This window comes from Oryctolagus cuniculus, chromosome 20, assembly GCF_051225735.1.
Source record: "Oryctolagus cuniculus isolate XC-2025 breed Fujian yellow rabbit chromosome 20, ASM5122573v1, whole genome shotgun sequence".
NCBI lineage: Eukaryota > Metazoa > Chordata > Mammalia > Lagomorpha > Leporidae > Oryctolagus > Oryctolagus cuniculus.
In genome coordinates, this window is record NC_142886.1 from 48262807 (window position 1) to 48277490 (window position 14684).

A 14684-nucleotide genomic window follows, 5' to 3' on the forward strand; every position below is an offset into this window, starting at 1 on the left:
GATGTGATTCACACTATAGTCTCTTTCACATCCAGGGTTTTTGTTTTGCCCCCTTGGGTCACTGTCACTTACAAAGCAGCAGTGGTTTGCGTCAGGCAGGGAAGCGCCCATTAGACACAGCTATAAGGAATTTGGCTTAATTGCCAAACCCAGTTGTTAGCAGACTTGGCTTCTTACGTACTGCAAAAAGCCAATCATTTTTTTTTTATAGGCAGAGTAGACAGTGAGAGAGAGAGACAGAGAAAGGTCTTCCTTTGCCGTTGGTTCACCCTCCAATGGCCACTGCGGCCGGTGCACTGCGCTGATCCGAAACCAGGAGCCAGGTGCTTCTCCTGGTCTCCCATGGGGTGCAGGGCCCAAGCACTTGGGCCATCCTCCACTGCACTCCCTGGCCACAGCAGAGGGCTGGCCTGGAAGAGGGGCAACTGGGAAAGAATCTGGCGCCCCGACCGGGACTAGAACCACATGTGCCGGCGCTGCAAGGTGGAGGATTAGCCTAGTGAGCCCCGGCGCTGGCCAAGCCAATCATTTTTAAATCAGCAATTGAGGGAAAAATAAGACCAGGGAAAGGGAAAAGGACCTATTGCTGACTTAAAAGTCAGTGAGATCTACTTTTATTCCTACATAAAGTATTTGTCAGATCTTTTATTGCTAGATATTTTCACTTTTCCAAACACTTGGACCATCTTCCACTGCTTTCCCAGGCCATTAGCAGAGAGCTGGATTGGAAGAGGAGCAGTCGGGATGCAAACTGGTGCCCATATGGGATGCCGGAGCTGCAGGCAGAGGCTTAGCCCACTACACCGCAGCACTGGCCCCAGTTGCCTGCAAGCAGTCCAGAATTACCCTTGCAGGTATCTATGATTGGGTCATTTATTTCATAACGTGGAGAATGAAGAGCACACACCATCGTGCACCGGCACCAGCAAGCAAGACCCACAACCTCCAGGAGGCTCCAGGGAGCCCAAGGCAAGCCCTGCCTGCAGGAGTTCCAGCTCCCAGGGGTCCCAGCTGGACCGACTGCCTCCTCCGCGTGTCTGTGAGGATGGACACAACACCTGGGAGCTGGGGAGGGGTGGGGGCGGCCTGCTCCAGGTCCTGCTGCCTGTCCTTGGTCACGTGTGCACCCTGCACTCTGCCAGCCAAGGGAGGGTGAGAAGGGGGTCTTGAACACAGAATCTGAGCTCACATTGTGTGTGTGCTGAGAACAAATTTTGTTATTTAGGCCTAGGACAAAAGGAGGCACCTTGGCACCCATAAAATGGATGAACAGGTCATTATCAAAACTTTCAACTTGACTTAAATGTAGCCACCGGCTGCCTGTGCGCCACCTAGTGGTGGCAAAGCAGAACACAGTTTTGCTTCTTCCACGCTGGGCTACTCCCTGAATGCCCAGGACAGCTGGGGCTGAGCCAGGCCAAAGCCAGGGGCTAGGAACTCCATGCAGGTTCACCAAGTGGGTGGGTGGTAGGGACCCAAGTATTTGAGCCACCCCCTGCAGCCTCCCAGGGTGTGTGTGTGCAGGAAACTGGATTGGAAGTGGAGCAGGGACTCTGATGTGGGTTGCAGGCATCCCAGTGAATTAACTGGACCCAGCACCTGCAGGGCTGGTGTTTTGATGGACCTTTCTCAGGAGGACTTCCAGAGGCTCTTGGACAACCCAACACTGCTGGTGCATGCTCGCGTGAAGCGCCCGGGCCTGGGTAAGGAGTTCTGTGTAGATGGCTACTCGCTCCTACAACTTTTAGGGACAGTTACTCCCTCCTCACCAAATCTGCACCAGGAAGTTCCCAAAACCCCGCCATGACAGGCTGAGGTCCCACACCGCCACACTTCAGGCTGCCCCGGAGGCCCTCGGAGCCGCGAATCTCTCTCGGGCACACATCGTCTCCCGAGCCGCGTGCCTGTGATTCGGCAGCTCAGGCACAACTCCACCTGCTCACTGCACTGGTGCCTCGGTCTACACTGAATTCATCCACTTCTCCCCACAAGCCCAGGACTCCACCTGCCCGAGCCAGGACCGGAGACCCTCCTCTCAACCTCTCTCCCTGACCCGCTGCCCATGTCTGCAACCTGCCAATAATAGCACTTCCAGCAACATCACTCAGAGTACTCCCACTCCAGGCACTGTCGGAGCGAGATACATGACCACTCCACCAGTGCTCTCAACAACCTCCTGCCCTTTCCACAGAGAGGTCAGTTAACTTGCTGAGGGTCACACAGCAAAACAGTTGGGATCTAACCCACGTGGTCAGGCTGCAGAGATCACACTAACCTCTGCCCTGCTCTGCCTCTCCAGCGTGAGGGTTCTGCCCCCACAGAGGCCACGGCGGCGTGCGTCCGCACCGTCTCTCCGTGGCTGCTGCCTCTGCCTGGCTGGCCGCCGTCACTGCTGGCCGCAGTCTCGCTGGCCGTTCTCCAGGCGCGGTGAGAGAGCTGCGGACGGTAAATCTGGTCGCGTCACTCTCAGGCTAAAAGCTCCCGAGCCGCTCTCGAGAGAAAGCCGCTTTGTGCTATGACTCCAGGACGGCTCCTCCCTTCATTTCTGCCGCTGGCTTCCCTGTCCACCCCTCCACTCACACAGTGAACGCTGTCACCACTCGCGCGTCCCACCTGCTCTCTGCCCCGACGCTCTCCCTCCATCCTTCCCAGCCAAGCTCCATAACCTTCAGCCCAGCTTGAAAGGCCCCTCCTCCAGGAAGTCTTCCCTGAGTGCAAGTCTGGGTTCTGGTCCCTCTGTGGGTCCCCCCAGCATCATCTGGTCCCTCTGTGGCCCCACCGCATCATCTGGTCCTTCTGTGTCCCCTTGAACAGGGTCCTGAGGTCATAGGCTCCTGCAGCGTAAACACTACACACCTTCACGTTGCTGTAGGTTGCACCTGGCACCACCAGGACCTCACAGCTGAGTGCACCTGCGAGCAGGAGGGTGTGTCTGAACCTGAACTCCCTGCGCCCTGCACCCTAAGGACCTTTCCGGCGTTTTACTTTGGCAAAGGAGACTGCAATGCGGAGTTCGTCCACTGAGCTTTTCCTGTGGTCACGTTCGTTTCTTCAGGGACGGATGTCAGAAGGACTGAATGACAAGGCAACAACGTCTTCAAGTCTCCAGATACGCTTTCCAAAAACAGATTCGAAAACTATGGCAGCGACTTGGTAGGCCGTTTCTTTTTTAGCAAATGATCCCTCCCTTCCCTGAGTGCCTTCCCGGCGGAAGCTGCACCAACTATTTTTACCTGACGCCTGTAAACCTCCTGGTTCTCCACGGAGAGAGCTGAGCGCGGGCGAGGAAGCCGTGGGCAAGCCCGTGGGCTCCACCCGCCTCTGTGCCCGGCTGAGTTCCGAGTCAGGTCGGAGAAGCAAGCCTGGATCCCGCTCTGAGATAAGCAGTCATTTAAACAAGAAAGGACGCACACGCACCCGACCCCACTTGGGGGCTCAACTATAACCATCCTCAAAGTCCTGAGACGCTGGAAAGTTGCCGAAGCCAAAGCAGTGAACTTGGGCAGGAGAAAGGTCGGAGCCGGAGGTAGCTCCACTTTCCACATCTCGCTTGAGTGTCGTGCTTCCCGACGTGTCAGCGTGGGTGGGCTCAGCAGGGCCCAGAAAGCTGGCAAAACATCACGCGTAGGGGTCTGCGAGAGGTTAGTGCCTGAGGAAGGACCTGTCCCCCACGCCAGCAGGCATCGCTGATCTGCTGAGGCCTGAACAGGGCAGAAGAGGTGCAGGAAGCCCGCGCCTGCTCTCTGCTTCAGCGGGAAGTCCACCTTCCGCCCCCGGACAGGAAGCCCCTGCTTGGCAAGCCTTGGCGCCTGGCCCTTCAGTGGGGCGTGGGCCCGTGCCACCTGCCTCCCTGGGCCTCCGGTTTGCAGAAGGCAGCTGGTGGGACTCCCAGCCGCCAGGGCCGTGTGTGCCAAGCTCATAAATGTAGCTCCTTTTCATGCCCACACACACCCGGCCTCCCTGGAGAGCCCTCGCGGCCCATGCTTCCTTCACCTCCTGTCTCCCGGGACCCTGCTCCCTACATGCAGGGGACTAGGCTCTGCAGGCTGGGGTCTGGGGAGAGAGGGTGGCCCAGACCTGCCCTCACCCTGTACTCACCCCCTCCACACACACCTCTCCACCCCAGTCCTCCCCAGCTGCCTCCCCGGACTTGAGTCTGCTGTCTTGAGTCCCCCTTGAAAAACCAAGGACCAGGGAGGGCAAGGACCAGCCTACGGCATAGGGAGTGGTGGCAGAGCGGGGTCCGCTCACCAGGCCCCCCAGCCCAGCCTCAGGGAGACTGCCACCTGCTGTCTGCTCGGCTGTCCCCAGCCCAGCGCCCAGCGTTGTCCAAGGAGGAAGGAGGTCCTGAGAGGCCGGTTTCCCCCAGTGCTTAATACCCTGGTGCCCCCAGCTCTCTGGTTTTAGGGTTGTGTCCAATTTTAGTTTCCCTATTACCAGCATTTCTACCTATTTGATTTTTTTTTAAATATTTGTTTATTTATTTGAAAAGCAGTTACAGAGACTGAGAGGGAGAGAGAGAGAGAGAGAGAATCTTCCCTCTCCCTATATGGCTGCAACAGCTGGAGTTGGGCTGATTCAAAGCCAGGAACCAGGAGCTTCTTCTGAGTCTCCCGCACGGGTGCAGGGGCCCAAGGACTTTGGCCATCTTCCACTGCTTTCCCAGGCACATTAGCAGGGAGCTGGATTGGAAGTGGAGCAGCCAGGACACACACCCACGCCTATACGGGATGCCGGCACTGCAGGCCACCACTTGACCTGCTACACCACAGCTCTAGCCCGTAAATAAATCTTTTTTGAAAAATGAAGCAAATCAGAGAAGGGGAAGGAGAGGAGCGAGTGAGGGTGAGAAGCTGGAGGTCGGAGGCTTTGCTCACGAGCGGGTGGTGCAGACGTGGGTATCTCAGCCGACCCTGGGATTCCCACCTGTCAGTCGAGGCCAAGTCTGAGCTGCGGGACAAACGTGGGCCCCCTGCTTCTCCAAGCGTCTAACGCTGGTTACCCAGAGGCCAGCGGTGGTCCAGGGGAGGCCGGGCACAGGAGGGGGTGTGCACGGCTCCTGTCCTGCCCCCGCCCTTCCTGCTCTCTGAGGCCTCTGGGGAACGAACATCGGGTGCGAGAAACGACCTCTCCCAGAGCAGGATGCAGCGAGGTCTGGGAACCCACTGGGTGATGGGCTCCGGGCCGGTCACTTTCTCTTTCTCCTTGTCCCCCCAGCCCAGAGTCCTCTAGAGAAAGCCTGGCAGGGGTCTGTGCCCTCGCCTTTGGTGCTAGGGTTCAACAGCAAGTCTGCCATCAGCATTTCCCTGCAACCCCCCTCCAGCAGCCGCAGGCCCCCCAGGCAGCCGGCACAATGCCGGACCGAGGTCAGAGGGGGCCCCCAGTGGAAAGACTGCCAGTAAACGGGCTCATATCCAGGGCTTATATATGACAAGTGCTGACCGGGGGCAACCCTGCCTCCCCACAGTACACCTGGGATGTCTAAGTGACAAAAGCCTTGTCTGCATCGTGGCGGGAGGAGCGCTAACCCTGAGGGCTGCAGCGGGTTGTTGCTCAAGGCCCCCTCTCAAGCTTGGCTGGGGACACCGGCCAAGGGCCTGTGCTCAGTGAGGAAGAGGCAGGGAGACCCACGCTGGACCCTGCATGGGGGACATTCGCCTGGACGCACACTGGGATTCCGAGACCCCAGCAAAGCCGTGGCTTGGGCACGCGCTACCGTGGACCGTGCCCCGGGCAAGACCCCTAAGCACACACTGTGGTCCCGGGCCGGGAATAAAACGCTCACACGTGGCGAGGGGGAACGCCGAGGGCCTGGGCTCTGAACTCGAACAGCAATCACAGCCCCTGACTCCTAGGAAAGATCGGGATTGAAAAATCAGGAGACCAGAGAAAACCTGGACGACTCCCGATTCTCACAAGCTCTGGTTTCGGGGGGCGGGGCAGGGCTCGTGCTGGGTCCTTCAGGCTCTGAGATGACCCCAAGGCTGCGACGCCCGCCCTCCTGGGCTCCTCAGCCACAAGGCGAGGAAGTCGGTCGGCGGCGGCCTCGACGCCCCTGGGGCCAGGGTCGGCCCCGGGGTACAGGGGCCCGAGCCCTCAGCCACGACGCGCATAGCCCTGGGCTCTGGGCAGCAGCTGAGCGCGCACCACTTGCCCGCCGGCGCCCCCCCCGGCCCCGCCTTCCAGAAGCTCCGCCCCTCAGCGCCGGGCCCCGCCTCTGCAGCCTCCGGCCCCGCCCCCCCAGAGGCGCGGACCGCGGGGCCCCGCGCCTTTTGTGTCCGGCCTCGGCCGCCGCGCGCGCGCTCCTCTGCCTCAAAGGCTGCGGGCGAAGAGACGCAGCCGCGCGCGGTCCCCTCGGCGGGCGCAGGGGCCCAAGGCCGCACGCGCATCCCCGACCTCGGCCCGGGTGCTGACACGCGCCCCGACTCCCAGGCTGCCGCGCGCTCACGCGCCCCCGTGGACCCCGGCGGGCTCGCCCCCTTCCCTACCCCGTCGGCCGCCGGCCCGGGCGCGCTCGCTCGCGCGCTCGCGCCGGCCCGGGCACGCGCGCCCGCCAAGATGGCAGGGGCCGGGGCCCGGCTGTCAGCCGCCGCCGCCGCAGCCCTTCCCCGCAGCTAGCGGCCGCGACGCCCGCCCCGAGAAGATGAGCCCCCGCTGCCGCCCGCAGCCCAGCCAGACGCGGAGCCGCCGCGCCCGGGGCCGGCTCCCCCGCTAGCGCCCGCGCCCCGCGCCCCGCGCGCCCGCCGCCGGCAGCGACAATGAGGTGAGTTGGGGCCGGCGCCTCGGCGCTCGCGGGCGGCGGGGAGCAGGGCTGTGGGGAGCCGGCCTAGCGCCCCCCGGCCCCGCCGTCGTCCCGCGCGCCCCTCCAGATCGCCAGCCCGCGCGCTCGGACCCGAGGCCCGGCCCGCCGGGCGGCGCGCCGAGGTAGCCGCGGCCGACCTGGAGGCCGTCCCGGGCGGTGGTCGCCTCCCGCCCCTCGGTGCCGCTGACGGTCAGGTTCCAGGGTCGGGGGCGTCCCGGGCGGTGGTCGCCTCCCGCCCCTCGGTGCCGCTGACGGTCAGGTTCCAGGGTCGGGGGCGTCCCGGGCGGTGGTCGCCTCCCGCCCCTCGGTGCCGCTGTCGGTCAGGTTCCAGGGTCGGGGGCGTCCCGGGCGGTGGTCGCCTCCCGCCCCTCGGTGCCGCTGACGGTCAGGTTCCAGGGTCGGGGGCGTCCCGGGCGGTGGTCGCCTCCCGCCCCTCGGTGCCGCTGTCGGTCAGGTTCCAGGGTCGGGGGCGTCCCGGGCGGTGGTCGCCTCCCGCCCCTCGGTGCCGCTGACGGTCAGGTTCCAGGGTCGGGGGCGTCCCGGGCGGTGGTCGCCTCCCGCCCCTCGGTGCCGCTGTCGGTCAGGTTCCAGGGTCGGGGGCGTCCCGGGCGGTGGTCTCCTCCCGCCCCTCGGTGCCGCTGTCGGTCAGGTTCCGGCGCCGGGGGCCGTCCCGGGCGGTGGTCGCCTCCCGCCCCTCGGTGCCGCTGTCGGTCAGGTTCCGGGGTCGGGGGCGTCCCGGGCGGTGGTCTCCTCCCGTCCCTCGGTGCCGCTGTCGGTCAGGTTCCAGGGTCGGGGGCCGTCCGGGGCGGTGGTCGCCTCCCGCCCCCTCGGTATTGCTGTCAGGTTCCGGGGTCGGGGGCGTCCCGGGGCGCTGAGCCGGCGCCCACGCCGCAGGCCGCGCTCCTTGTGGCTGTCCTCCTCCGCTGCGGGGGGCTTCGGGAGCCGTGGGTCCGGGTGGCCTCCGCTGTTGGGACCGCGCTGTCGTGAGCGGGGGACCTGGGGGCTGTCGCTAGCGCCGGGCTCTGCGCTCGCCAGGGCGTGTGCTACCGGGCTGAGGAGGCACACGTGTCGCTCGTGAGCTACTTGGCTGCTAACGCGCGTGTCTGAAGCTGTGCGGCGGGCGTGTGCGCCGTCTGCGTTCTGCACGGCGTTGGGTCCTGTCCGGCTTGCATTCTAGGCGCGCAGGGGGGCATCCGCGCGTGGCTTCCCCTGAACTACTGGGGTTGAATATCTTTTCAGGGTTACTTGGTCTCCTTTAGATAACAGCGCAGGGCGGCTGGCTTCGGCTGATGTGGGCTAGGAGGCAGGGAGCAAAGCCCGCAGGGCCAGCCCCCCTGCAGCGCCACCTGCACCCCCCAAAGCCCTCCGTTCACCAGCACTGGCCCCAACCCAACATGGCCACTGGCTGCGGCCCGGGGATCGCCTGTAGCTCATTATCAGGTCGTTGTGGTAAAATTACCACGGCTGTCACATTGGCTTCCATCATGCAGCTGATGGCATGACACTTCCAAGTTGTCCACAAGAGGTTAAGGAAATGGGTGTGCACACGCCCCCCCCCCCCAAACTATGTCCTCTGTGAACAATCAGTTCAGCCCCGCCTCGCCCCAGGCCTCCAGTTCAAACTTCAATGGCCCTGACCCTGGTGGGGTGGTGGGCGGCTCGCCCTGCGGGGCTCCTGCTCTCCTTCTCCAGCCGTAGCTTTACCACTCATGCCAATGTAGCTTCCGCTGCCAACCTTTGCCTGTGTCTGGTCCGTGAATCCTTTCTTGCGTTGGAGACAAGGACCCGGACCCAGTCATCGGGTGATACAACCGTTACCACAATGTTGTGTTCCTACACTTGTCTCCATTTTCTTCTTCTTCTTCTTCTCCTTCTCCTTCTCCTTCTCCTTCACATTTATCTATTTGAAAGGCAGAGTTACAGAGAGGCTGAGGCAGAGAGAGAGAGAGATCTTCCATCTGCTGGTTCATTCCCAAAATGGCCGAAGCTGGGCCGATCTGAAGCCAGGAGTCAAGAGCTTCTTCCAGGTCTCTCACATGGGTGTGGCGGACTTGGGCCATCTTCCTCTGCTTTCCCAGGCCATAGCAGAGAGCTGGATTGGAAGTGGAACAGCTGGGACTCAACCGGCACCCAGATGTGATGCCAGCATTGCAGGCGGAGGCTTTACCTGCTACGCAGCAGCGCCGGCCCCTGTCTCCATTTTTGGAGTCTTCTCATTAGTTACAGAGTTCTTGGAGTCCCATCATTTTCCTTTTAGCTTTTTTTTTTTTTTTGACAGGCAGAGTTAGTGAGAGAGAGACAGAGAGAAAGGTCTTCCTTTTTCCATTGGTTCACCCCCCAAGTGGCCGCTACCGCCGGCATGCTGCGCCTGTCTGAAGCCAGGAGCCAGGTACTTCTCCTGATCTCCCATGGGGTGCAGGGCCCAGGCACTTGGGCCGTCCTCCACTGCCTTCCCGGGCCACAGCAGAGAGCTGGACTGGAAGAGGAGCAACCGGGACAGAACCGGCGCCCCAACCAGGACTAGAACCTGGGGTGCCGGCACCGCAGGTGGAGGATTAACCTGGTGAGCCGCGGCGCCGGCCTTCTTTTAGCACTTTAAAGCCATTTCATCTCTCTGACTTCATTGTTGTTGAGAAGTCACTTGTCAGCCTGCTGTCCCTTTGAAAGTGCTCAATGTTTCTCTCCGGCTGCCTTAAAAGTATTCTCCTGTGTTGTCAGCACTCCTCCTGGGCTCTCCCTGGGACGGAGTTCTTTGTATTTAGAGCTGGGCTTCTCGGGGCTTCTCAGATCTGCGGCCTCGGGTCTCTCGTTAGCTTTGGAAGTCGTCACCGAGTAGTGCCGAAATGCCCTGTCCTGTGCTCTCTTCACTTTGCCTTCCAGAACCACAGTTATGTGTATGTGGCCGTCTCCTGCGTCTTCCACACCTCTTAGCCTTTCCTCTGCTTTCCATGTTTGCCTCTCTGTTCTTCATTCCATTTTTCTTGTTGTTACGGTTCCTTTTCATCAGAGATGGAGCAAGAGAGAGAGGGCGCACGTACTCTCGTCTACTGATTCACTTCCCAAATGCCTGAAACTGCAGAGATGGGACTGGACCCGTCCAGTCCACATCTCCCAAGGCGGGGTTGGAGGGAGAGAGGGCAGGAAGGGTTTGTGAGCCCTCACTGCCGCCTCTCACTGTCTGTATTAGCCGGAAGCTGGAGTCGAGCCCAGGCCAGGCCCCAGACCAAGGCACTGCAGCGTGGAATGCGGGCACACGGCTAGGCCAGGCACCCAGCCCTGCTCTGTGTCCTGGACATCGCCTCGCGGATCTCTCTCTTGCTGTGTGTAACCCGCAGTTAAACTGACCCATGGGGCACGTGTTTGTGGTGGGCAAGCTGCCACTTTGGGCACCTGGTCCCACATGGAGAGCCTGAATTCTTGTTTTGTTTTCCAACAGATCATCTATATTTGCATATCTTCATTCAGAAGCCGTCTCTTGAGGACTTAGAGTTGCCTGCAGCGGACTGGATGGGGTTGGTCCCCATACGTAAATCATTTATAGACATTCACTAGGTCACTTCCTGCACCTGCTTGAGAAAGCCCACCTACGCATGCACACTGTGTGCCGTATTCCAGCTTATTTACCCGAGTTGCTTAGCCATGGGATTGTGTCCTGTGGACGTTTTCCCTCTCTTGTATAGATTTAATAAGTAGGCATTAACATTTTTATATTTAAGAAAGTGTTCCAGAAGTCAGATCATTAAATTTGCTCTGTGTATGTAAGTATTTTTTTCTCATTAAACTTTGTTTCAGTGGGTCTCGTACGTAAGTATTTCTCAAATGTTCTTCGAAATTGTGTAGAACTGGAGTGAGGCCAACGCTGCACTTCCCTCACGGGCACTGCTCAGGTGCTGGAGTGCAGCGGTGACGTGTGTGGCAGATGCCAGAAGTATTCCCAGGGGGGCTGGCGGGGCTGGCGTCAGGGTCTCAAACCCAGGGCCGTGTGGTTGCAGGCGGCAGTGGCTGAATGAGAGAGGATCACCTCTGATGCTTGGAACACTCACCTGCCCCCGTGGGGCCAGCCTTGTAGATGTGAGGGAAGGCCAGTGCAGCCCGTCGGTATGCCTGGCCACAGGCCCGGGGTCCACTCCATCTGGGCCAAGGGCACCTTGTCCGTCTTGGAGTTACACAGAGTGCAGTGTGATTACAGGCTATGGCATAGGACACCTAGGCACGGACTCCGGCCTTGCTGTCACCTCCAGCTTGCATTAGCTAACACAGGCATGACCAAGTCCATGTGTGAGCCCAACGCAGCAGGTCGGTGTTAGGAGGAAAGTTCTCCAGATGGCTGTGGAAGTCACGTTAAAAAAGCCACAAAGCCAGCTGTTGGGGCTACAGGCCATGTATGTGTGTCTTTTTTCCCCCCCTCTAGATTTATTTATTTACTTGAAAAGTAAAGTTACAGAGAGAGGTAGAGACAGATAAAGGGAGAGATCTTCATCCGCTTGTAAACTCCCCAAATGGCTGCAATGGCTGGAGCTGGGTCATTCTGAAGCCAAGAGCCAGGAGCGTCTTCCAGGTCTCCCACGTGGGTACAGGGGCCCCCTCTTTTCCAGGTGAATTAGGGTTGGAAACGGAGCAGCCAGGACTTGAACCATCACCCACATCCTGCTACGCCACAGCACTGACCCCATGTGTCTTTCTAGACTCTTCTGTTCTCCTGTGTTTAGCACAGTACATTACCATATTTACTTTGTGGAGAATTATTTTCATTTGAGCAACTTTTATTATAGTAATATCATTTTGAGTTTTGCTGGTGTAGTGGTGGTGTTTGTATTTATATATCTAGGTAAGCCAATTTTATAAACATCAGATTTTTTATTTTTTAATTTATTTTTATTTTTTATTTTATTTTTTTTTTTATTTTTGACAGGCAGAGTGGACAGTGAGAGAGAGAGAGAAAGGTCTTCCTTTGCCATTGGTTCACCCTCCAATGGCCGCCGCAGCCAGCGCTGTGGCCGGCGCACTGCACTGATCCGAAGGCAGGAGCCAGGTGCTTCTCCTGGTCTCCCATGGGGTGCAGGGCCCAAGCACTTGGGCCATCCTCCACTGCCTTCCCGGACCACAGCAGAGAGCTGGCCTGGAAGAGGGGCAACCAGGACAGAATCCAGCGCCCCGACCGGGACTAGAACCCGGTGTGCCAGTGCCGCAGGGCGGAGGATTAGCCAAGTGAGCTAAACATCAGATTTTTAAACTTAGCTTTATAATTGTACATATATAAGCTGCATGAATATAAATCAGTATGGTTTCACATAAGGGCTTTTCCCGTTAAGGGCATCTGTGTACTGTGTACCTAAGTGCTAAGGAGGAGTGGGGAGACCTGCCGAAGAGGGCACGGGGACAGGCGAACGGCGAGTGAGAAGGGCGGCTGCCCGTCCTCGGAAATCCTGAGTGGTTTCCTCCTTCCTAGAACACTGGGAGAAGATCGACACGAGATAACTTTCTGGTGGGAACTATTTTGTGCCTTTTCTAAAAAATAGCATTCCCCCTGGTTTGAATGAGTGTCTGTTGAAGGTTATGCATTTGAAAGCAGAAAGGTAAGAAGACAGAATCAGCGTTGCTCCTGCTACTTCCAGGAGAGCGCGTCAAACAGGTGGCTTAGGGCCTTTGCCTTTCCCTGTGTGAGTGTGACAGTGTTCACAAAACTGATGGTGTAGTGTGTGTAGGTACAGGCACCCACTCCCTGCCTGTTGAGTATTCTTTGAGAACATTTTAAATGGACGAGTCAGAATGTATCGGATGGTATATCAAGTCTTATTTAACCAGCACCCCGGTTTAAACAGTGTATTTTTTTTTTTTTTTTTGACAGGCAGAATGGACAGTGAGAGAGAGACAGAGAGAAAGGTCTTCCTTTGCCGTTGGTTCACCCTCCAATGGCTGCCGCGGCCAGGGCACTGCAGCCGGGGCACCGCGCTGATCCAATGGCAGGAGCCAGGTGCTTCTCCTGGTCTCCCATGAGGTGCAGGGCCCAAGTACTTGGGCCATCCTCCACTGCACTCCCTGGCCACAGCAGAGAGCTGGCCCGGAAGAGGGGCAACCGGGACAGAATCAGGCGCCCCGACCGGGACTAGAACCCGGTGTGCCGGCGCCGCAAGGCGGAGGATTAGCCTAGTGAGCCGCGGCGCCGGCCTAAACAGTGCATTTTTAATTTTTCATTATTGTGAACAACTCTGTGATAAACGTCTGCTCATAAAACTCGGGTGCGTCTCTGGTCGCTTCCTTAGGATGAGTTAACAGCAAGACCCCCGGGACCCGCGGCCATACACATTTCAGAGGCGTCCGATGCTGCTGCCAGCACGATCAAGCAGCGGAGAGAGGAAGAAAGCAGGAAGGTTAATGAAAGGAAGGCGGATCCTGGGAGTGTAGCTGAGCAAGAGGGTTAGCAGCAGGGGAAGAGCCCAGACGCAGGATCGGGTAGTCCTCCAGCTCACCACTGGAGGGCACCCTGCTCCCTCCTCCTCCTCCTTGCAGGCGCGCTTTGTCCTGAGGGCCGTGGGAAAGATGTCCACTCTGCGGCTCTCTAGGGCTGTGAATGAACTCGGTTTTCCCTCCCTCAATCCATCTCTCTCTCTCTCTCTCTTTCTCTCTTTCTCCCTCCCTCCCTTTCCCTCCCTCCCTCCCTCCCTCTTTCTCTTTTTTTGATATTTAAAAATGTTGGGTCTGCCTTACCCCCTGTGCTGTGAGCAGCCTGGGTGTCAGAGAGCTACTGCTTAGGGCCAACTGAGCACACCACCCGCCTTTCTGAACCTCTGTGTTGCACACAGAGACATGAGCACAGCTGTGCTTCCTTCCGAGGGTCCGTGAGGGTCACCCCTGGGCTGTTGGTGGTCACCCTCACCCCGCCCCGTGCCTGGGAGGAGGATAGACCCTGGGAAAATCTGAGACGAGTCAGGTTGCACATGTTCTGCCCTCTGTGAGCTCGCTCTCTCCAGCTCACCTCTGTCTGTGGGATTTTAATTTAGAAACCACAGTTGCGGCAGGTGCCGTGGCTCACTAGGCTAAATCTTCCACCTTGCGGCGCCGGCACACCAGGTTCTAGTCCCAGTCGGGGCGCCGGATTCTGTCCCGGTTGCCCGTCTTCCAAGCCAGCTCTCTGCTGTGGCCCGGGAGTGCAGTGGAGGATAGCCCAAGTGCTTGGGCCCTGCACCCCATGGGAGACCAGGAGAAGCACCTGGCTCCTGCCTTTGGATCAGCGCGGTGCGCCGGCCTCAGCGCGCCAGCCATGGCAGCCATTGGAGGGTGAACCAATGGCTAAAAGGAAGACCTTTCTCTCTGTCTCTCTCACTGTCCACTCTGCCTGTCAAAAAACAAAACAAAACAAAACACAGTTGCTGTCGATGCAACTACTTCTAAAAAATATCCAGGCCCGTTCTCTATAAAGGTCACGAAAGAGAGCGATGGAAATGAGGGTAAAATGAGGAGGCATGCCATTTTGAGGTACAGAAGAGAATTGTGCCAGAAAACAGGCAGTGCTGTTGCAGCCGGGCACCGTTGACTGTGTGGCAGGAAGGGAGACGTGAGCCTTGTGTTGTGGAGTGAGAGGGACTTGCTCCACGCAGAGCTGTCTGGGGCTCTCAGAGACTCACAGCAGCTCTCGCACTCCTTCTCCACTCCATCTTTCCTTGTATTCTCTTCTCTCTAGGCCTTGTTTTTATTCTTTGGGAGGTAGAGAAAGAATGAAACAGAGAGAACGTGCACTGTCATTCTTCCATCTGCTACTTCACTCCCCAGAGGCCCCAGCTGGGCCAGGCCTAGAGCAGCATCCAGGAACACAGCGTGGGTCTCCCGTGTGTGTGGCATGGGCCCAGTCAATTGTGTCTTCCTCACTGCGTCCCAGAGTCTG

General features: G+C 58.9%; 1 protein-coding gene across 2 annotated transcripts in view; it reads left to right on the top strand.

The window, feature by feature from the left end:
- The first annotated feature begins 6551 nt into the window (after positions 1 to 6551).
- EVL (Enah/Vasp-like) overlaps positions 6552 to 14684 on the top strand; it is a 140089-nt gene continuing 131956 nt past the window's right edge. Inside the window, exon 1 of one of the 2 annotated variants that reach the window (XM_070065397.2) lies at positions 6552 to 6763. In XM_070065397.2, the coding sequence (XP_069921498.1) occupies positions 6759 to 6763 (5 nt within the window). In that variant the 5' untranslated portion in view covers positions 6552 to 6758. The remainder of the gene's footprint in view (positions 6764 to 14684) is intronic. The other variant, XM_070065396.2, reaches the window with a different exon arrangement.